Raw genomic sequence first — 24,682 nt, forward strand, 5'->3', positions numbered from 1 at the left:
AATTTTCCGGAATTTATATATAGAATATTGCGTAACATTTTTTGTTTCTTAAATTATGAGAACGAAATTTTTATATTTCTAACAAAATTAATATTTTAATTAATTTATTCTAATGTTTGTACAATTATTAAAAATTTAAATACAAATATATATCATAGAAATTTTTTCAAGATTCTATGATTTCTATATCAATACTCAAATAAATAAATAAATAAATTAAGAAATTTATCCAATTAAATTATTGTTTCAAAAAAATACATACATATAAATACATAGAGGAGATTGATTCTCGAAAATTTTTAATGAACGATATTATTTTTGATTACTATAATTTGCTTTCTAAATTTAATTTCAAATTCTGTTACACCTATCACTTTTATAGAATTATAATTTCTTTCAATGTTCCAATTTTTTTCAGAAATCGATCACCCAAACGTTTCATCGACTATGATTAGCGATAAACGAAACTGGTAAGTCAGATGCATTGTCGAAAATTGTCACGCGTGAGAGGATTGGTTAGAAACTCGTTAAATTCGGCAACGTAAGTCTCCTGACAATTCCTCCCTCTCCCATTCCCTTGATGCGCAATTAGAGGCACGTTAATTGCATTGGAACGAATCGTATCGTTCGTTCTGCAACTGGCAGAAAGATATTGGTGAAAATTTTTGTGAAATTTACGGGATACAAATTGGCCAATCGAAGGTTATGCAACGAGGAATTTGTCGATATTAGCTTCGATTATTTTGCGATCGATTTTCTAGGGGAAATTCTTCGAAGTTTCTATCATGCGAACTATGTTACAGGTTATTTATTGTAGGAATTTAATTAAGCTTGTGTTATTGATTGACTATCGCTTGTGGCAACATTGCGGAATTTCGAGATGGATCTTTTTGCCACGATACGTGCGTTTTGCCACGATACGTAAAAGTAAATATAATAAATATTGTGGAAAATTATTAATATATCATGTGAATTATTATGCGCGTATTATGTGAATAACGCGTAAAAGTTAGGTTAAGTTAGTTCTTTATAATACATTCCAGGATTAATGTTTAATATGACGTAACAATCATCAAATGAAACTTCTAATTTTTCTAACCAACGATTCTGCCTTCTCTTTACAGAATCTTACGTATTTCTGGAAAAGGATGGTCAATGATATCGAATCGACGAAGGAGAATCCGCGACTTATCGTGACTCAAAGGGATTCCAGACCGCTTTCGGAAGAGCGTCTCTGTTCGTTATCCAGGAGTGTAGCAACCATTGAAGAGGTGCACTTTGCATCCCCTGGAATTCCAGACAGTCCTTTGAATCGCGATCATCCACATGAACTCTCTTCTCGCTCCATTTCTTCGTTTATTTATCCGATATAACCTCGATCAATGTCCAGAATTTCGTTGCACTTGGATCGTGAAAAAAAATTATTTCGTTTAAGTTGAAATTTGATGGAGAAAGAATGCAATCTCTTCTTCTTTCGCTTTTGGCGAGAATATTTTTTAATGAAACTTGTTTCAGGTACTGCTCGGATATTGAATGGAAAAATGAAAAAACTATCATTGAAAGGAATGATTAAATTTTAGAACGGCTTTGAAATATTATTTGAAATTGTATGGAGTGTTCAGAAATCAATTAAACTCTTTGGAAATAAAATGAGCAAAGTATTCTAAAACAAAAAAAAAATCTTCGAAGAAAAACGAAGTGACTAAAGAAGAAAAAATGATAAAAATGATTACTCGTAAATTCTCTCGAAATTTACTCCAAACCTACGATCTAAATGTATCATCTAAAATTTTTAAATTTTCAGAAAGTTGCGATAAATAGACAAATGCCTATACTTTCCAAGAAGCCAGCTACCACGAGTTTCTTCCTTATTTACAAGCATGGTCGCGGTTAGCCAAGCCCATTCATTCTCCAAGTGGATAGACGAATGCTCGAATTCGCGGGAACGATTTAAAGACATCGAAACTTCTCCTCTCCTCAACCGATCCTTTCCGCTCCTTTAACTTCTCCCGCTCTTCCTTTTTCTCCCACCTCCTATTTTTCTTTCTTTCTCTTTTCCTCCTCTCTTCCAAGAGAAGAATTTCTTCTTCTCATCCGTTCCACCGATACTCGACACGCGTTTTAAACGTGGAAACCAGAAAAGCATCGAGGCATTCCTCTTTCGTCTTCCACCTCTTGTTTCCACGCCACTGGACTCTGCACGTGCATCCACCATTCCTGTTTTCTTATTTACGACTGTTGTTTCGCTTCGATCGTGTTTCAACTACTTTTCTTCTTTGCTTTTTCTTCGGTTTTTTGTAGACAGATACGCGTTTCATTTTAGATCAGTTGGTCTTGTGCGTGAGTGCTCGTTTTTCTTTCTTTTTTTTTCTTTAGTTTTGGTTTTTGATATCATTTCTTTATCTTTGTTGTTTGCTTACATTTTTTCGTTTGTGGATTTAACTCTTGGCTGCGCGCTTAATGGCCGATTCTTATCGCGGAATGGAATGTTTTTTATCCCGAGAGAGAGAAAGAAGGGATGAATCGTTTCAAGAGAATTACTTACATGGAATTATTTATATACGATTTCCATGCGATTTAAATTCTTTCATTAATTATTGGAAATTGAGGTGAGTGAAATTTATTTAAATAGGGAAAGGATGAAATTTATTGATTGGAAATATTTTTATTTATAGGATTTATACTGATTTATTTTCTCGAATTTGTTTCTACGTAATTTTTGAAATATTTTAGATATTATTTAAAAATAAAAGATAATCATAAATAAATAAATTGCAATCGATATATCTCAAAATCAGAATTTTCAAATTTCGAAAAATTGACCAACCCATATCCAATTTATCACGTTCTATACAAATTTTTATTTTCAAAATCACAATTTTCGAATTTCGAAAAATTAATGACATTTTCCGTAAGATATCATTCAAATGTTTTGCGAGAAGTATATATATACACACGTGTTTAGAGTCGATTCATATTTGAAAGTCTCGTGTTCCGCATTTGGGGAAATTCACCAACCGGTCACTAACTTTGCGAATAGTAACTTTTCGTGTATTTAGGCAGCGGTCCAGAAGCTAGAGAAGAGCAAGCGCGCTAACGATCCGGATAAAAGCAGTCGCTTAAACGTTTCTCCTCTCTTGTCAGAAACCATCCCGCCTTTCCCCTTCCCGCCTCTTTTCGAGCTCGCGGCTCCTGCGTGACCACGGCTGCCAGACAAGTTGAAACCGTGTCGATTTACGCTTACGTTGGTAAAATTCCCTCTCCCTTCGAAGTGTGTACTTTCAAGTAAACGAAAGGAGGTGAAACGAAGTTGCTTGCTTCTCGAGTTTATGAATTCTGGTGTTGTGATTTCTGATCAGTGAAACTAAGTTACAAATACGAGTAATACAATTATGTAAGGGGATGATATATTTCATTTTAGCTTTGGACTGAAGTTTTTAAGTTAGTTTTTCGTCCTTGGAACTTATTTATAGTCTGTAGAGGAAATTCAAAATATTTCCTTTCTTGAGAAAGGAAAAAGAAATTTATTTAAATTGATTCTGATTTCTGTTACGTAGAAGGTTCCGATATTGATGGGCAAAATTTGATAGTTGAAAGTAAGGAATATAATTATTTTCATAATTTATTGTTCAGAATATAATAATAATAATAATAATAATAATAATAATAATAAATAATTGTAGTGCCAAATGATTATATAAAGAGCAGATCAACCATAATAGCTACGAATAAATATTATTCAAGTATTTTAATAAGCAATTAATTAAAACTAACTTTATTCGAAATTTTTAAGTAGGTATTTTTTCAACTTTTTTTCTACTTTTCTGCTATATTGAATTGAAGAGAAACTATTGAAGAGAATTTCTAAGATAGACACCATTTACCTCTCTTTGTTTTCGAAAAGAAAACAAAAAAATGAAAAAAAAAAAAAACATTAAAAATATTCCACAATCGTAAAATTCATCCAATCACCATCGAAAATCGCCCCATAATCCCTCGTTCAAAGATTCAGGAAAAGAGGGGCAAAGGCCCGATCGAAGGAAACGAAGCGGAATAAGAAGAAGAAGAAAGGGGGAAAAAAAAACGTAGGGCGGCCAAGTGGGTCAAGAATTGACCGAAATAGGGTGGCTGAAAAACGGCAGCAACCGACTACTGCGTCAGTGGAAAACGATCGAGTTCGAGCAGCCTCGGCCGGAATCCGGAGCCGACGTTGCGGCTGTGCCGAGCTCTGTGACGCAATCCTACTATACACGGTGCACAATGGCCCGTATCTGGGTCGTGGTGTCACTGCTACCCTTGCTCGGCCGCCAGAGGGGCTGCAATTCCTCCTCCTGCTCAAAATCGCTGCGATATCCGCTCCACCTATTCTTTTATCAGTCTACCCTCTCTTCTTTTCTTTCTATTTTTTTCTTCTTTCTTTCTTTTTATTTGTTTTCCTTTCTCTTCTCTTTTTTTTTTCTTTTTTCGTTGTTGGTTTAAGGGTGGAAGGATTGATTGGTACATACTGAAGAGTAACTAGAAAAGTTGCAGATCTTGATCTTGATCTTTTTTCTGATTGCAGTTTTGTAATTCTTGATTTCTTTTAGCTTCTAGATAGAATTTTTTGAGAAAATGTAATCTGGAATATAATTTAATTATAGTATAAATTTTTTTAAGAATTTATACCATATATGCAGTATATATGTATACATATAAATGTAATGTACTTCCTTTTTCTTTTTCCTTTTTCTTCTTTTTTTTTTTGTTTTCTTGTTGTTGGTTTAGGGGTGGAAGGATTTAATTTGATTGGTACATACTGAAGAGTAACTAGAAGAGTTGCAGATCTAGAAAGATCTTTTTTCCGATTGCAGTTTTGTAATTTTTGATTTCTTTTAATAGCTTCTAGAGATAGAATTCTTTTGAGAGAATGTAATCTGGAATATAATCTAATTATAGTATAAATTTTTTTAAGAATTTATGCTATATATGCAATATATATATATATATATATATATATATATATATATGCAATATATATATATAAATGTAATGTATTTATGAATTATCTTTTTTTGAATCTTTATTGTTGTTTAAAAGAGAATGTGATGAGTAATTGATTAGTAGATTTTGTAATGTGTAATTTTTAGTTTTATCTTATCAAAGAATTCTTTTAAAAGGTAATATAATTTTAGTATTTGTGGATTTCTATTAGAGATTCTAACAAATGTAAAATTAATGTATAAAAATATCAGACTTTGATATTTTTGTATTTGTTTTAATTTCCAGAACTGATGTATAGAAAATTCAATGTAAAGTAAAAAAATATATCGGATTTAATTCAAAGTATATCATGGCCTTTTTGAGAAATAATCTTTGAAAGAATTAATTTTGGAATCAAATCCAAGTAAGAAGAAAAAAATTAATTTTGATTGAGATTTAATAAAAATATATTATAAAAGAAGAAAAAAATACCTTTTGAATCACAAAGAATAATAAAGTAAAAGAATTAAATAGACTTTTAGAAATAACACAGAAGATCATGGTTTTCATTTAAAATTCGAATTACCTCCTTAATTTTCTTTAAATTTCAAATTGATTATTCACGCAGCACAAAGGTAATTGATCCGATATCGAATTGAATCTCGAGATTCTAGAGATGTCTTTTTTTCCAGGAAAAGTAGAATTCTTTATCAAGATTCTGGAGCAAGAAGAGTCATCATCAGGATCGTTGCGAATCTTTCTGCCTCGAAAAGGGATCCGAAAAGGTGTTCTGGGTTAAGTACCGGCGAAGATTTCCACCATTTCTTGCCAATTTAAGAGAATGTTTTGCGCGATTTATGTTATAAATGGCGGCCATTGATAAAACAGCTCATTGTGGAGGAAACGTTGCATGGTCCTTATACTCGAATTTCTCTTCGTGTTATGGTGTATTAACTGAAATTTACGTCATGAAAAATGTTTATAATCCTCTTTAATATGCAAAGAATAAATCGATTTTCAAGTCAGAAGAAACTTTTTAAATTAAAAATTCGTTTGAATAATTTTGTGCGTGTAACGATCGGAGGGGAAAGAAAACGGTTTGTGCAATTTATTCGTAAAATAAAATAGGAAAAAAAAAATTTTAAATCCATTTGAATAATTTTGTGCAAGAAACGAGAAAACAATTTATCGATTAAAATTTTTACGATTCTTTTAATACTATCCATCAAGGAAAACAAATCACCGTTTAGTCAAGAATATAACTTTTAATTTTAAAATCCATTCCTATAATTTCGTTTCGCAAGAAACAAAAGCGACAATAAATGGAGAAAAGAAAAAACGATTTATCGATTAGAAATTTTTGATAATATTATTCATGAGAAGAATAAATCAGTATTTAGCGTGAAATATTAAAATTTTAACCTTACGATTCATATTTGTATAATTTCGAATGAAAATCGATCTATCGAATGAAGAAAAGACAATTTTTTTAAAAGTGATGTAACGGAGAGATGTATTCGAAGCATTCCCAAGGTTGTCTAAAGAGCGATTAAGCAGGAAAAGCGGGTCACGGAAGGCGGCGAAGAAAAGGGCGTCGAACGCGTATCCTGAAATTACGTTTCCAGCGATTTCTGTGACCTAGATCGAGCCAACACGCAGATTGCTCGCACGCAACCCGTCAACCTGGTTGTTCTACATTTTCAGTGACATCCTTTCTTTCCCTCGTTTCAAAAGAAATCTCTCGCTCTTTCTTCGTTGCGAAATCATGGGAAAAAGATCATCGTGAATTCCAATTCTTTAAAAAAAAAAGAAGAAGAAGATATATTTACGATGAAATTTTTGTTTTGTTATTATAAGAATTTTTAAAAATTACTTAACATCAAAGGATTGCAAGAGTTACAATAGCGATGATAATTCTAAAATTCTCCATCAAACAATCCTTAAATTTCTGAAGAAACTCTTCCCCTGTGAATCGTTTCACAATGAATTTATTTTTAGACATTTTAAGAGAACTAAAAGTTTACAAATTTTTGAATTACTTACCTTCGTATCTTTTAAATCTTTAAGTCTAATTATCAAATCATTCATGCGATTTGAACAAGAGTCGCAATCGACTCAAATCCAATTTCTCTAAAAAGTCCATTCTAATCCTTAAACCTCGTCCAGAAGAATTTGAAAGAAAACTGCTACTTGAATCATTCGACAACGAATTAGACCATCGAGAACTCGATAAAAAAGCGCCAAGGAATTATTCCTCGCGAGAGAATATATCTCGAGGCAAAAATCTTTCAATCTGCTAATCTGCCTCCATTAAGAACTTCATCGATCTTTTTTCTCTCCGCAGTCTCCCTTTGTTATCTTTTCATCTTTTAACCTACATCACATATAATTGTGAAGAGAAAAAAAAAGATAATATATATATATATATATATATATATATATATATATGAAGTGTGTTTAAAAAGTAAAAGTTTCTCGATATAATATTCAGAATCTAAAATATTTAAATATTCAGAATTTTCTTTTTTAATCAATTAATATCAATTAACCTCTTAATCGAGAGATGATAGAATATCAATATTTAATTTCGTTCAAAATTTCATATTTCATAATCAATCAAGAATAAAATTCTAAAGACATAAAAATATTTAGAATTGTTATTATTTTCGACAAATATGAAAAAATTTGTGATAAGTTACATGTCATTAATTTCGTATCAACAAAAATATTCTTAATTGGATTCAATGGAATTAGTCATAGAAATATGATAAAAAATAATAAATTATTACGTACTGAAGATGAAAGAAATATTCAAATAATGATAAATATTCAAAGAATGAATCTTTACTTTGAATTGTCTTAATGTTCTCAATTTTCTTCTCTATATTCGAACTGAGGTAAAGCGTTTCTTAACTTTTCATTTAAGCACGGACCATGGAGAATGTCCTTTTTGTTACACTATACGCTCGACCAATCAGAATTGTGTTTTAATCTCATTGGTTTGTCAATTTTATATATTTTTTGTTGTTTTTATTAACAATATATATAATTTGCAATTAATTTTCATTCAAATCTTCAAATTTTATCAAAGACACAAATATTGAAAATTGCAAACGATTTTAATATTTTTTTCTATATTCAAGTCGATTCGATCGCGGTATATCGCGATAAACTAAATCGAATTTCAAACGTATGGTGGGGATATTCGATATTTCCTCGAGGTAGGATTACAAGTGTAACTTGTGTTTATCATCAGGAAAACCACTCACGCAGAGACGTTCCGTACCAAAAGCGTAATATACATGAATTCGCATAAATTTCAAGTACTGAATCGACCATTCGTTGATCGTTCACGTTTTCTTTTACCCACGATGAATAAATTTCTTTTTTTCGTTACTTTCCTCCTTTTTCGAATTTAATAGATTCAGTTTTTCAATTTTTGAAGTACATCATTAATTATTACTCTCACAAATTATATCTAATCAATAATTTGATATTTTAAGGTAAGTATTATATGTATATTATTATATTTTCAAAATGCATAAAATGTATCCAATCAATAATATATTTGCTATTTTAGGTTAGGTATTATATGTATTGTTACATTATATATAGTGTTATTGTTATTTATATTATTGTTTTATATAAATTAAATGTAATTTGTTTTGAAACATCGAAACTATCAACTTATAATATATATTTAAATCTATTATAAAAATATGATTAAAATATATATAAAAATATACATAACTGTAATATGAACTATAATAAAATTAAAAATTTTAATATAAATAATTATAAAAAAAGTAAAAAAATTAAAACAAATTTGACTACTTTGAATTTTACAATTAAGTATTTATTCAAGAATGATTTTAATATTTAGTAATATCAAATTAATATTGTATTTCATTACAATAGTTCTTTGAATGTGAGATTCCAAAGACATAAAATTCATTTTAAATCCATAAATAAAAATCTATAACATCTATTTTTTTATTCATAAAAAGATATATTTCAGCCTAGTTGAATAATTGACCAAATTAGATGACCCATAAAAGTAAACACCCCACTTCGATCGGATGAATCGTTAACCTGAATCACCCTCAAAGAGGAGCTACTCTACTTTGAAAATTTCAACTACCAACAACAACAACAACAACAACAACAACCGTACATGGTGTAGCTGGCTTGTAAAAGCGAATAGTCTGGTTATCGGTTAATTTATAGCTAGACGACCTATGTAGATGAGGATGGCCTCGAGTAAGGGGTCAGAAACATGGATGGTCGTCGATCGAGCGTCAGGTCGAGCACCAAGGGGGTAAGTTGTAACTTTCAAAGGACTCACCCTTCATGCCGAGTACTTGCGCTTCTCCTCCAGTCGAGAGGACACTTTCCTGTATGTGGTTGGCCGCGAGGCGACGATATCGATACGCTTCGAGTCGCGAGTCGAAAGTCTGGGTTCACTCGTAGGAATCTACTTCGATCAGGAATACACGCAGGAATATGGAACACACCCTGGAAACAAACACGATAAACATCAACATGATTGAGAAGGATACACAGATTGCATAGATACTTGCTAACATATTGAGATTAAGGCGATATCGATTAATTTTATTTGGGAAATATTAAATCAAGAAATATTATTTATTAAAAAATAATGGTAAGGTGATAAAAAAAAATATTCAGAATTATCGATATTTTAAAACATAGTAAAATTTTCAAAATTATGTGATATTTTAATTGTATATTAAAAAATCCATGACACCTCGAAAATGATCATTATAAAGTGAGTTATGGGATTATTTTAATCTATATGCACTTTGATACTATATTATTGGATTCAATTAACGCTTACAATTTTTATTATTTACAAGATATTTCATTTCAATACTTTTTTTCTATATTTCTAGATACAGTTGACGCAAAAGAATATACATCTTTTATTTAAAATATTTTTTACTACGAATAATACTATTAAGAAAATCAAAATGACATCACGAGACATCCAGTATATTAATTTTCTGCACTATAATCTATAATTTTTCTTAAGAAAAAAGAAAACAATATTGTTGAGGATCAAGTTCGTATCCTTTAACTAAAGTTAGACTTTCTTGTTCATTTTTCTAACAAATTTTGATCATGAACAAAATGATACTGATATTATATTTTTCATTGACTAATATTAACTTAACAGAAACGATATTCTTCCAATACATCATGCATCATTTAGTTTAAACCTTCACGAGGCTTTCCAAAGTGAATTCCACAAGGAATCACTATTCTCCAGACGGTTGAAGCAATTTGCAACAACTTGAAAGCGTTTAGAATATGGTAGACGTGAGGAGAAGAGAGAAGGAGAAAGACAGCCATAAATTGACGTTCGTCCTTGCGATGCATGCAAGGATACTCGTAAAGGCTCGATTCCTACGATCTTCGAGGTACACCCAATGACCCGATGGAATACATTATTCCTGAATGTTTCCGGCGTGGAACCGGAAGTCACCACCATTTGCACTCACGCCGTGCCTGTTTCACGACTGATTTGTGGTTAACGGAAGTCTTCGTGATTCTCGAGAATATCGATTAACTTTGTGCTATATATCGATATCATGGAATTGCTTTTTATTCATTTTATAAAAACTTTTGTGTTATCTCAGAAATATTTGAAAATATTCAAATTTTTAAACTTTCATGATTAACTTGTATTGTTTAAACGAAAATTTCCTTATTTTGGAAATTAATTTTCTTCTTATCTCTATCTAATTTTGAATTCTTCCATTCAAATCGCATTTCATTCTATAAATATACATCAAGAATAAATTAGCGATTTCTTTTCGTAATTCATCGGAAATCAAGTTCCCATTACGTTCTTTCGCGAATTCCCCGCAGTTTTTTGTTCGAGGTGAATCTTTTCCCTTTGAAATATTCCTTTTTAAACGACAATAGTCACGTGTATATCGAGAATGGAAAAGAGAATGACTGGAAGAATCGAAATCGGGAAAGGAATGGAACATACGCGGAGACGGTCGTTAGACAACCATTTCAGTAACCATACCAACGGTAATGCCGAATCATTAGAGAGTTTCAGGTTGGCAACAATGCCTCAAGGAGAGGGAGTGAGAGGAGCTTTTGTGCCGAGGAACCACTCGCGCCAAACAAATCAACGGAAATTGGGATTTCTTTGATGGGAATCGAGCTTGAGGATCGATGCCTACCGATCATCATTACTGGGAAACGATTATCAACGAGGTGTCTGATAGCTTGACGCTTGATAAAAAACTTCTGTAAAATGGTATTCGAGTTGGTGAAAGAAAGCGAGATAGCGATTAAGCGAAATCGTGGTAAAAGAAGAAAGAGAGAGAAAGAGAGAGAGAGACTTTCGTGTTGTCGAGCAACGAAGAAAGAACGTTAAGTGTTACGAATGAAATATAATTCCATCGACTTGGCTGTAAAACGTTGTCACTTTAAACTCGGAAAATTGTAACGCTCCGGGGAAATTAGATTACGAGCATAAAGGAAGGTAAGCTGGTAATTCGAAAAGAATATTTCACTTCGCGCATTCCAAGTGGAATTTTATGAAACAATACCTCGTATTCTAAATTGTTGCAGGCAATTTCTTTCGAGGAACGTTTAATGAAAGTTACGTTTGAAATTTAAAGAACCTAAGAGGAAAGTGTAAATATAATACTGTGAAAAGTGTACGCCTTGCAGCATATCGCACATTTTTTTTTTTTTTTTAATCTCTTTTCGACAAAGAATGGTGTGATGGATAATTTCAAAAGATCATCGAACAAGCTTGAAAATCCATGGAAAGGAGCTTAAAAGTATCGATTTCCATGTAAGCGATTAACAGTCGCGACAACAACCGAGCACACGCAGAAGAGCTAAACGAATTCTGGCCGCGGGATTAAACTGGGCACAAACGCGGACACATTCAATTATCCGTTGTGCATCCGGATACAAGACTGTGCTGGAGATACGAGAACCACCCCCTCGAATCCAGTTCTCGCGGCATGGCCGCTCGAAAAGCGTAAAGACTAAGCGGAAAAGCGAGTCGACGTTTCCCTGGAAATGTGCCGGCGTTATCGTTTCCGTCCTCATAACGTGCCACGGCGCCGCTTATCGCGCTTTATCAGCAACGATCCGTTGGAAAGCTACGCGAGCACTTTCCACCCTATCATCTCTCTCCTTCGTTCACTCACCCCCGTTTTCCCTTTCCTTTTATTTTCCATTTCCTCTCTCCTTTTTCCTTTTCCTCTTTTTCGATTCGTATTTCCGTTCCCTCCTTCCTTTAAATATCGTTTTTAGTATTTGAAATATCATACAACACTTTCCTATAGGAATTTTTCCTTTGAGAATTTTGTTATTTAATCGACAGCGATTATTATAATTTAAGTAGATGGAATTAAAACTACAATTGTGTAGTGATTCGCTTTTAAACGATCACCCATTCAAATAATAACTGTGACAATATTTGTGATCAAATGAGAATCATGGTTCGTATGTTGCAAAGATTATATAATAAGATTATAATAGTTAATGATTTATTTACTATTACAAGTAAACATATCGTGTCAAATATTTGTCATTGCATTTGGTACCTCTTCTGGAACGTTTATTGCTTTTAAAGTGTTTATGCTTGAGTAGATTACATCTTTGAAACTTTTACAACGAAATTTTGAGTTTGTAAACATAAATACATTTTTGTTCTTCATAGAAAATGATAGGAATTTATCGTGTATATTGTTTTTAGATATAATATGTTTATAAAAATCTTGATATTATGACATTTAATCTTGATTCTTGATATAAACATTCTACCTTATCGACAATACTCTACGCCAATCTTTACCAATGCTATTCGGCTCTTTTCGACAATATTCGTTGAAACTCGGTCGACGATCAACTTTCAACTTAAAATCAGTTTTGTAGTCGCTTCAAGCGAGTAAGTACAATTTTTCTTTCTTCTTTTTTACGCGGAAAGAAAGAACTTTTTAAAACTCGATGCATACTAAGGTTATAGCGTTCAATATGCAAAAAATATTCTGAACAGAACAACAAATGTTTGTCTCAGTTTCTTCGGAATAAATTGCGAGTACGATATCAAATTTGTCTCGCTTTAAAATAATTTATGACCCGCGTTCTTTAATCAGCAAACTCTGTCCAAGTATTTTTTCTCTAAATCGCGTGCAAACGGAGCTTGGGCAATTTTCCTTGTCGTTTCGACCTCCTTTCTCGTTGTTTCACCCCTGTAAAGAAACAATACAGGGAGGGAGAACGAGGTGGGTGTATTTAAAGGCGAACAGCGAAGAAATGGTTAGGACCACGCGAAAGAAATATGGCGAAAGGACAGAGAAGAAGGTAAAAAGCATGAGTATCTCGTAAAACTTTCCAAATCATTTTTTACATCTTTACTCGTTTTCGTTTTATCCCTCGAATCGTCTATTCGTTTCTTTTTTTTATTCTTCCTTATTCTTTTTCATTCTTTCTTTCCCTTATTTTTGGTTTCCACGACATGTTTCAGAGAAAGAAATTGTACTTTGGAAATACTTGGTAATCTCTGACAATGTTAGAGAATAATTTGTCTTATATTTTATTTTTTATCGTTGAATTGGAACTATGGATGTCGTGAAATTGGATTAACTTGGATTTAAAACGAGCCAGAATTAGAATTTCTTGAATGGATGAAAAAATAATGAAATTTGAACAAGATCATCTTTTATCCTCGGTTAAGATGGAAAATTCCATTGAGAAAAAAAATAAATTATGCAAGATTTGCGAACGAATGGTTTCTCGTGGTAAGGTTTATGCTCGATAATCGAGTCTATTAAATTGCAGAAACTACTCAGGATCCGTCTATACACTGACGACAGCAAGAAGTTGGCGAGGATTCGATTAAAATTCAAACAAAGAGACGAGTTCATCCTCGATTCAATTACAACTTTCTCCGAACGAAGATGTTGAAGAACACGTAAGAAACTTAAGAAAAAAAAATTTTATTCGTATCTTGAAGATCTCCATAGAGTTCGATTAATATTCAGTTGACGGCGTAAATAAGCTGATGTGCAAGGAGAAAAGCCTCGAAAATATTCGTTCAAAATTCGTATTGGTTTCTCGACTTTTCAAACTCAGAGATTTAATTGATTATCATTTAAAAATTAGAAATGCGTAATGATGTCTTGTCAACATTTCAAAAATAAAATGGAGAAAATTTTGATAAACTCTAAAAAAATTAAAAAATACACTAAATTTTTTAATCGTTAATCTTTTAATCGAGAATGACAAATTAATTTTTCATGATATTTTAAAGGCGAAATTAATTTTTTAAGCAAAATATTTTTGCTTAAAATACTTTTTTATTTATAGAAAAATACTTTTTAAGATTTGATGTATTTAATAATACAAATTTATGTATTATGTATTCATGATAATATGAATTTATGTATTTATTGTGAATAAAATTAGAAATGCTTATGTACAATAAAATTTTTATGAATACAAAAAAAGTTTAAATGGAAATTTGCTTTTTCAAGCTCTATAGATTTTTTATATATTTAAATTTTACATAAATAACAGTAATCTAGTTACAACACATTTGTTACGAAATGCATTGTTATTAATTGATTAATTCCCTATTTAAATGTTAATCATGATAAGCGCATGCGCATATAAAATAACAAAAAATCCTCATCGAATCTCTGTTCTCGTCGCCATATTCAACAGCAATCGATACTCGCTTCAACTTTATTATACTCCAATTACAAGTTTCATCGAATCCAATCCTTGGTCACAATAACAGAAGTCTCGATTGGTCTCGCCTCTGAACTTTCACGCAACTTGGTACAACATCACAGATTCGTACTATTTCTCCACTAGCTTACGAACCAATTCACCAAAACCTAACCTAACCGTAGCATCAATAATCTTCCTTATCTAATAATTTAACCCGATAAAGATGACTTGGAACTCGATATTCGTCGAACAATGGGCCAGTCTCGAGCGAAAGTCGATTAGACACGGTTGATGATCCCGAGTTAATAGAATAGAAAAGCAAGAATCGAGGCTCGATAAACGCGGCCCAGTTTTCCACACCGATTATTCGCAGCTAATATCGTTTCTGCCTCGAAACTAGTTTAATTTCCGCCGATGATAAACTGGATACGTGGCTGGTATCAACCAACCTCGCATTGTCGGTTTCCAGGATAGATAAAGCGTGATCACATGCACCGAAAATGCGCTCGACCGCACGAACGAGTTCCAGTGGGGTCAGTAGAGAATTTGTTTGATTTGTTTCGTTGATCTAAAGTGGTTGACTTTGATGATGAAGCGAACCGTGAGTTTGTTAGTGACAGTGTCGTTACTATTTTGTTTTCGAATGATTTGTGATAAAGTGTGTGTTAGATACGCGTGTGAAAACAGATTTGGATGAAATTTATTTCAAATGATCATTTAGAAAAGAAAATTTTACATGAAGGTTATTTGATAAATAATGTGTTTCAATTGAGGTTATGTTATTTTGGTTAGTCGAATTTGAGATAATAGGCAAACATTTTTATCATAAATTTAAAACATTTGAAATATATTAAAAAATTCGTATACTGAACGATTATAAAATAAAAAAAAAAGGTTATTTGTCTATTTGTTTCGAGGATACAGAATTTTTTAAAGAATAAATTAACACCCCGATATTTGCACTCTAAATTAGGATCATAATCTCGAGAATCTCTGCATGAAGCAAAAAAATAGTAAACAATTGAAGGAAACTAGTTGTACAATGAGAGAAAATAAAATACCTGACATAAAACAAAAGCGAAATTGCTTTTTGACAAATCCACATTGTACGAATGCGGGGGAAAAAAGGAAGGGGAGAGGGGGAAAGGAAATAAAAGAAAAGAACCGAGAACACGTTCATAAAACGTCATCCGTGAGAGGCAAGGCAGAAGAAGAAGATAGAAACAAAAAGGAGGGCACTCGTGGCGACCACGAAAAACGAGGAACCACTTGTCAGCCCAGAAAACACGAACCTTCCCTATGACCGTCTCGGCCAACGAGGAGAAAATAGCTGAAAAAAGAGGAAAATGTGGAAAACGCGTGTTGAAGAATGGGACGTTTGTCCTCGAGGAAAGAGGAAAGGCTAAGAACATCTTCGCAGGAATACAAAAGTGCATATTATTTTTTTGTAACCAGAGACAAGGAGGAACGAGAAACGAAGAAGAAGCTAGAAGAAAGTAAAAGGAAAAGAAATAACTAGAAAAAAAGAGAGAGAAAGGGAGAAAAAGATAAGAGGGGAAAAGTCAAGATGGGAAGCAAGCCGCGTCAGCGCGCTTTTGTTAAAGAATAACTTTCCTCTCGTTGCGATTTTTGCACAGCGATCGTCCAACCAGCAATGATTGATGCGCTGAGAAAAGTGGAAAAAGAGAGTATCGAAGGAAAAACCGGATCGATTCGAGTCAAGCGATCTATTCTAAATTTCCTGTTTGCCGGTAAACAAAGATATATTTTAAAACGTCATAAGAAAAGTAGTGCGGTGATTGAAAAATGAAAAGAATTCGAAATTGAATTCTAATTATTTGGAATTAATTTTCTGAGAGAATCAATAACTCGCAATTAATCGAGAAAATTGAACCATGCTCTCGAGTAAATATTTAATTTTTGAGGTTAGAGGACAGACTGTTGTAGTTGAATTTTTGGTTTTGTAAAGGATTTATCTCTTCTCAATGCTGAGAGATTCAAAGTAGCTTTATATAAGATTACATAAGGAGTATATTAACGTAGATTTAGGTTTGTTTATATAAATTTAGGTTTCTTGAGACGTAAAAGTAAGGTTAGTTCTAGGTTTTTAACTCCTCTGTCAAATCTAGATTGCTCTTTTAGATTAATTTTTACCTGATATATTACTTAAATTTAAATCTGAGTTAATTTCAATTCAGAAATTTTCATACTCATATTAGCTAGAATTTCTGGTTCTTATTCGTATTAATCCTTCAATTACGTCATTCTCCATGTCACATTCATATAAACTAAATTTAATGAAGCTCTCTGCATCATAGTGCCATCTATTTGCGTAGATTTAATCGAAATTATAGTGTGCAGCTTCTTTCGCGTTACAAAAACTATATTCGTCTTAGGCTCGAAACGTCCATCAGAAACTTTGATAACATGATAGAATCGAAAGAAAATTACGCTCTACTTTCTTCATACTCGTTTCCTCTACGTATCGATCATCAACCGCTGCCATAGAAACACATTTATCATTCCTCAATGACTTTTTTTCTTATAAAAAAATCTCTCCTCCAACTTTCAAACTCAGGCGGTTTCTGCTAATTAGTCTCTCCAATGATTTATATCGGTCTCTCAGAATCTTCTCTTCAAGTATCGATAAATTAAAAAGAAAAAAATTTGGTAAATTTTTTTCCATCGAAGAATAACCGAAGATCGGTACAAAATGGCAAGACACGTTCTTTAATGGATTGATCGAAAGTCATCTTCTGATTTCACTTGGAACTGCTTCAATTCACTTGATCCGATACACGACGGTATCTCAATCCACCTGCGACAGAAGGCGAGCAATTATTTCCACCAGAGCTCAATTACGGATCACAGAAGAGATAGGCCGATCCTATCATCTTTCCGCGATAGGAATCAGCCACCTTTGTGATTCATCTGTCGAAAATCCATGATCCAGAGACTCGTGGGATCTTTAATCCTCGCCAATGAGCAGATTATTAAAATGCGGATATGTTCGTCTTTGCCAATGTTCTTTTTCCAATCAATCCGATTCTTATTGATTTTGGGTAGATTTTCTGATTGGTAACTTGGTGTAAAGATAATACTGAATCTCGTGATAGAAAGTTGGAATTCTGAGAAAAATTAGCTTATTTAATTTTGCTTTTCTTTTGTAGATATGTCACAATAAATTGACTTTTATTTGGAAAAGTCATAATTTTACTATTTGTAAAATTCCATTCATATAAATCTAAAATATTTTTAACTTTTTTAAAAAGAGTTCAAATACAGATAAATGGATTTAATTTTACAATTTCTATATTCTATTTCATTTTTCATTCATTCATTATATAATGCATTAATCTAATTTAAATAATAAGAATTTATCTAGAGTTCATTCAATCAAATATTAATAAAAATTTCATTCCAATAAATGAAGTTTGAATAATTTAAATGATGTTAAAATTATTAATACATTTTAGATGACGGATTTTCATAAAATAAACATAAAAAATTAAAGACAAATTCATTCACAGTGTATTAAAATAACGTCTAGGATTTAAAATTAACTGTTTCATATATAAAAGTTCGTATAAATGGAATTCTATTCTAATCAGTAAAATACACAGAATATATATTATATTATATTATATATTGCAATACATAAATATAATAATATATATTATATATTGCAATACATAAAAATTGAAACACATCTTTATTTTTATTTTATTTTTGCAATTCTATTCAATAAAATCTAATTCATACAAAAATCCAATCTAATAATCAAAATTAAATATTAAACTCAGAATGATAGCCAGAATTTCAAATCACTCATTCTATAAATGACATTGCATCCCCTACTCCCAATTACTCGTCTCTTTTCAACAGTCGCTCATTTCCGGTCGACGCTCATCCGTCGTGTTTTCGGTTCGTCGATCCCTTGGGAATGAAAGGATAGAACCCCTTCGGGAATCAGATGGAATGGTTATCCCGATCGCAGGATCCGCTGGCGCCCGATCCGTGATCCAACGTGGCGCAAAATGTACACACGCCAGGTTTACACGAACGTCGCCAGTGTCGAATGCACAAGTATATCGATATATCGATATCGATCGCCCTCTGTCGAGCGATCGTCGAGGGAAATGAGTGTAGTGTGTGTCGTTGGACAGGATATGGGTACGTGCCGTTTCGAGCCGATCGATGGTGTTTACGCGCGCAATAAATACCCAAGTGTCCTATTTCGAGGTTTCTTCGTTAATTCGTACGGCTAATGAAAATGGCATGGTTGTAAGCTCGATCGATCTCCCTATTTGTCGTAATCAGGCGTTCGATTCTTTGGAGGTTAGATATAATAGCCTCGATATGGCAGAGATGTTTGATGTGAAGAATAATGTTCGATTGGCTGATCAATCAGTATATTGACAGGAATTAGAGACATATATTCATCTTCTATGTACAATTTTGATCAGTTATCAAATATTGTATTCTCTTTTCGAGAGCGATATAACAAGTAATAAATTGAACTATTAGGAAGCCACATCTATTGGCTATCTATAACGAGTGTAATCGCTGCATTTATAGAAGTATTATTGTATTTTCTTTACAATTTATTGTCAAAATACTAATATTTACATTTTACTGATTTTGTGACTATAACATAAGCATGTTTTATTGTTAATTATTATTGTTTCGTTTCAAAAATTAATTTATCATCGTATTTAAGTCAAAAACAGATTGGTCAATTTAAAAACATCCATCAATTTTAATCTTTAATTGAATTTCGACCTATCTAATAACAATAAAAATAATCCAAAATTCGAATTATTCCGGATCTAAGCTCAATAACTCGACCAAAATTTTAATCGTAAATCTAGATTATAAAATTAGAATTTCGATAAGAGCAATAAATACGCACACATATGAAAACATAAGTTATTCGCAGCGTTCTCTCATTACTATTCTCACGCTAATTCTCCTCGAGGCAGACACAATTTCCCAAGCAGCGGTCCTCCTAACGAGTTAATGTCGGCAAAATGGTATACGGTTTCATTAATTATCGCCACGGTAATGTCCTGCTCGTTTAGAAAGACCTTTTCATATCTAGGTTCCAGGAAACCCTGCTACCATTAATGGTCTGTCACTTCGCTCCTTTATTTCGCGCCATTTTGAAATATTATTGTCGAATTCTGCTATCCACAAATCGAACGAATGTATATGATAAAAGAGAGGCAAATAAGTATTTCCTTTTTGGCAAAATTTGAGATTAAAATTGTCTTGATTTTAAAATTAAAAATTCTTTTTTTTTTAATAGAGTTTGGTCAAATTAAGATTATTTTTGAGTTTTCACGATATTTTTTAGGTTAAGATTAATCGAGTAATCTGAACTTGAAAGATTATAGAAAAGTTTATGAAAATTTATGAAAATTAAGAATGATAAAAATATCAAGTACTCTGGAATTAATCTAAATTTATTTGGATAAAATTGATTGTTTTTTTTTTTTTTTTTTTGAAGTAGCCAGTAGCATGAAGTTATGTTCAAACAACCTGTTCAGCAAGAATCAGGTGTAATTGCAATTATTAATTTCAGTGTCAACGTATAATTTCTTGTTACCTGTTAAATTGATTTATCAGAGTTTCGTCATTGTTAATTCATAGAAAACGCGGCAACCGTGACGCGCCAATTAATGAAGCATCCTATAAAGCTTCTGGAGGGCGGGTCTATTTGTTTTGCACGGAATAATGTAATAAAGTCGATTAATATTGTAGGCAAAGCAGACTAATTATTCCATGTTCAATTAATTTCTCGCGAAATTTGTTACGATAAATGAACGAATCGTTATATAATATACAGAAATATACAAATTGATTTAAAAATATATTTTTACTCTCTATTTTCGAATCTAATAATAAAAAATAAATAAATTAAAAAATAATTTATAATTAATAAAGATCACACATTTTTTTACATTCAAAATCACAATTATTGCAAATTCCGAAACTTAATATAACATCATTTTTATTTTTTTTTTACAGGTACGTGATTCATTTTGGTATCTATATAATATTAAAATCCGATACAAAGTTATGGAAAAGATAGCCGAACGACTAATTAAACCATACAATATCCTTCACCTTCGTCACGATAGGGAAAAGCATAATTTTTCAAAGAAAAAACAAAGGAAACGTAGGGGAAAGAGAGGAGGCATCATTGAGAAAGTTGATTACGCCCCTAATAATTTGCGTCTCCACGTCTAAAGAGAGGAACAAAGGAGTTGCAGGGAAACAGACGGTCCGTTCTGTTGCTCCTGCGTTCCTTCTACAGGAAACACAGTCGCTCTGACGTTACATAATTTCCAATTAGTCGACTGGGAGCAGGCGGTAAGTAAATTCGTCGCTATAGAACAGAATATTTCTTTCACGAATCAAATTAACGCGACCTGTTTATTTGTCTCTGGATATGAATCAGGATTTGTTGCAGGAGGATACAGAATCTATGAAGCAAATGAAACGTGAAAGAAGAATGGATAATGATGTCTCCGTTAAATAGGAATTTTGGGTAACTTTGGAAATGTATTTAGATATTCCAACTTATGTAGATTTTTCTAATTATGGTAACAGTAAATTTTTAACTTTCCTAAATCTAGATTAAAGATTAAGAGATTTTATTAAATCTAGACAACAAGAACTAAATTCCCTTTAAGAATTTTTCTGAATCTAGAGTTCTCTAGATTTAGCAAATCTAAGTTTTATTAATCTTTAAATAATAGTAAATCCACCATATTTATACTTTTTTTTTAGACTAAGAATCTTTCCTTTCTAGGATTCTCTAGGCCTAAATAATAGCAAACATAAGTTTCCTTAATTTCAAATAACAGCAAAATATTTTTATTATATTTAAACTTTTCTTCAAATTAGAAATCTTTAAATCTAGAATTCTCTAATAAATCTAAATTTTTTTCAATCTAAGAATTTCTCTTGAATTTACTAGATATAAAAGGCCTATAGATAATAAAATCTAGATAGAATCTTCATCAATCTTAAATAAGTAAATAGTAATAATAATGTAAAACTTTTTCTTCTAATTTAATCTAAACTTTTCTTCAATTTAAAAATTTTTGCTAGCAAATTTTTCTTCTAGCAAGTTTTAAATAACAATAAGTCTAAGCTTTATCGAAATTTAGCTAAACATTCATTATGAAAATATGCATTTATATTTTTCCTTTCCTTGTTTGAAAATTTTTTTTAAATTGTAACTAATTGCAGTAAATTGTATTGTCAGGATTGAAACATGAACATACATGTGTGTGTTGTCGCTCTCTGTGTTAGTCGACAAACAAAATAACCACGTCTCATGGTCGAAAGCGAGCGGAAACAGAATGGTTGCCACGAGTTGATCGGTGAAGTGTAACGCGGATCCATAAGTCATGAGATGAAGCACGTTCAAACGACCCTCGACAAACTGAACGAGCGTTGACACGATGTAAAAGACGCGAGAACACGAGTATTTACCCATGTTCAACCTTTGCTCTTTTTCTAATTTCTTCTGTGTTTATTTCTTTAAAATTCCTGAATCATTTACTTACAAATCAATTATAGATATATTCTTGGTTTTTGAATTTTTTCTTTTTAATTTATATTAATTATTTAAAAAAAATAGATACTCCATTATATTTCAATTTAAAATTTAATAATAGTTCTGCCTTTTTTTTTAATTGTCTGTCTTCTAGTTAAAATATTTTTTTCCTTTTTTTTATTTCATTCGAGAGATTTGTTATTCTCCTTTTACGTAATCAAATAGCCAGAAACAAACTCGTATTGCGACTTTTATTTCGTTCTCTATTACGCCATACGGGGAATTGAAAAAAAAGAAAAAATAGAATGAAACTGTTTCAATAAAAATTATGAAACACAAGGATAATTAACGAATTGTAAATGAAGTAAGAAATAAAGAAAAAAATTTTAGAGAAACATACAATATACAATATTATATATATAATATAAAATAAAATCGTTCTTCATTTAACTAATTATTATTCTTTTCTTTCATTTAAACGGATGATCCAAGAGTAAGGACTTCCTAGGACACGAATGGAAATGTTTGCTGCCAATTTGATCAAGAACTGGATTCTGCATTACTTGCAAATGTCTATTGAATAAATTCAAGAGGATCGAAAAGGCTACTACCCTCTCGAGGCTCTTTGTTCCTCTATTTTTATTTTTATCTGCAAATCAAATTAACCGACCGCATAATGTTCATGGAAGAACCTTCGTCCTTCCATTCTTTTATCCGCATTATTTCCTTCCTTCTCACGGAGTTTCCTTTCTTATGGGGAAGAAACCGTATCCTAGTGATGTATGATGTCGGCAGATTCTATCTAACGATTCGGAACGACCGCATTGAACTTTGTAATCAGCTATTCCTGACTTCGTTAGAATGCGTTTGCTTCGAATAGTATTCATATTGGTATTACGATTGGGCTATTCTTCAATGTTCCTTTCAAAGTTCCACCAACATTCATCTCTCTTAAGAGTACTTAACTTTTATAGATGTTGGAACATTAAGTTCTATTACAAAATTCTCACTGCTAAAATAATTGTATTCTAATATTAAAAGATTTTAATATAAAATTCACAGAATTTTGGTTTTTCAAATCTTATTAGGGAAATTTACTTCAAAATACAGAAAAGATTATTATATTTCTCAAGAATTTTTTTAAAATTAAATATTTTTATATTTATTCTATGATTGAAAATTAAATGTAAAAAACATATATAATTATATTAAAAAATTCTATAATTATAAAGTATAGAATTTTGAGATTTCAAGATCTGAAAATCTATTTAGAATTCCAAGTGAGATTATTCCAAGTGAAGTTCCTCAAAGATAAAGTTTACTAATTATTTTTATATTTATTTTATCATTAAAATTATGAAAAAAATTTATAGAATTTCGATTTTTAAAATAAGAATTGTTTTAAAATGTGAAATTTTGGATGTAGAAAATTTTAGATTTTTATTATTACAACATTTCAATAATTTAAGTGGATATATCATTATAGGAATATAGCAATTTAAATCAATGTTAATATATGTAAGTATATATGCAATCTGTACGAATTAAAGTATCATAGATGTTGAAATGTATTTATAGAAATTTACTCCAGCATAGTTTCACAGTCGTTTACATCAACTTTGATGTAGATTCACAATAGTCTAAGCCAATGCTAATATACGTTGACGTTAACGAAGGTCCATAGTAGATTAAGTCAATGTTGACGTCGGTTCACAATAGTATAAGTCATCGCTTGACGTAGATTTGCATTAACCTAGATTGATTGTAATTATATTAGTATATATCTATTATATCATTCAAGTATTAAAACATTTGTTTAATTTTAAGTTACTTTTAATAAACTAAAAGTATTAAAACGAAATATCTGTGTAATTTAATTTGTATAATATAATATAAAAAAAATGGTAAATTCATCATTTTTAAATGATATTGTGTATTAATATTGATTTGCAATTTTAAGATTTTACAAAATTAACATAAATTCAACTCACAATAATTTAGATCTATATTGACATATAATTATATTAATTTCGATCGATCTTAATAAAAATTCGCAGGAAAATTTTACACAAGATTATATTAAGAATATATTAAATGAAGACTAATAATAATTTACGTATGTAACCATAGGTTTTTAATAATTCCAGTCAATAATTTCGTTCAACTTTTTTTCAAGAATAAAATTTACCTCTTTCATACTAATAAAAAATTGTTACTTTATGCGAAGAATATTATTGATTCAAATAACATATTATTGAAACAATGAGGAAGGAACGAGGAGGAATAAATAATAAAGTTGAAATCGTTCGACCAATTTGGTGCACGTGCATAAATAGTGGGATTAAAGCGACAGCGAGTTGTCGTGCGATATTTTACCGCGTAAACCGCGTACGCCTCTGACGAATCGCGAGCATTATC

At 31.3% G+C, this 24,682-nt stretch overlaps 1 protein-coding gene and 3 long non-coding RNA genes across 13 annotated transcripts in view; 2 read left to right on the forward strand and 2 right to left on the reverse strand.

The window, feature by feature from the left end:
• Nucleotides 1-24,682, reverse strand: part of LOC107995824 (uncharacterized) — a 146,610-nt gene that overhangs the window by 96,968 nt on the left and 24,960 nt on the right. For all 6 annotated transcript variants that reach the window (XM_062082240.1, XM_028665714.2, XM_017053539.3 and 3 more), the window contains one exon: nucleotides 9,305-9,474. In XM_062082240.1, coding sequence (XP_061938224.1) covers nucleotides 9,305-9,311 — 7 coding nt within the window. In that variant the 5' untranslated portion in view covers nucleotides 9,312-9,474. The remainder of the gene's footprint in view (nucleotides 1-9,304; nucleotides 9,475-24,682) is intronic.
• LOC108003956 (uncharacterized) lies at nucleotides 5,578-7,904 on the reverse strand. Its single transcript, XR_009832112.1, has 3 exons — nucleotides 7,753-7,904; nucleotides 7,003-7,333; nucleotides 5,578-6,924 (listed from the first exon to the last, which is right to left on the reverse strand). It is a non-coding gene; the product is annotated as an uncharacterized LOC108003956 (long non-coding RNA).
• LOC114577262 (uncharacterized) lies at nucleotides 10,167-14,429 on the forward strand. Its single transcript, XR_003697194.2, has 4 exons — nucleotides 10,167-10,400; nucleotides 11,041-11,482; nucleotides 11,572-13,323; nucleotides 13,487-14,429. It is a non-coding gene; the product is annotated as an uncharacterized LOC114577262 (long non-coding RNA).
• Nucleotides 14,693-24,119, forward strand: LOC107995832 (uncharacterized). 5 transcript variants are annotated; one of them, XR_009832114.1, is made up of 5 exons: nucleotides 18,703-18,867; nucleotides 20,725-21,069; nucleotides 21,170-21,247; nucleotides 21,971-22,192; nucleotides 22,757-24,119. It is a non-coding gene; the product is annotated as an uncharacterized LOC107995832 (long non-coding RNA). The 5 variants fall into 5 exon arrangements; XR_003697197.2 differs by lacking the exons at nucleotides 18,703-18,867; nucleotides 22,757-24,119 and adding an exon at nucleotides 14,693-16,445 and having other exon boundaries at nucleotides 21,971-22,732; XR_003697195.2 differs by lacking the exon at nucleotides 22,757-24,119 and having other exon boundaries at nucleotides 18,705-18,867; nucleotides 21,170-21,302; nucleotides 21,971-22,733.

The sequence above is a fragment of the Apis cerana genome, linkage group LG11 (assembly GCF_029169275.1).
Source record: "Apis cerana isolate GH-2021 linkage group LG11, AcerK_1.0, whole genome shotgun sequence".
Lineage (NCBI taxonomy): Eukaryota > Metazoa > Arthropoda > Insecta > Hymenoptera > Apidae > Apis > Apis cerana.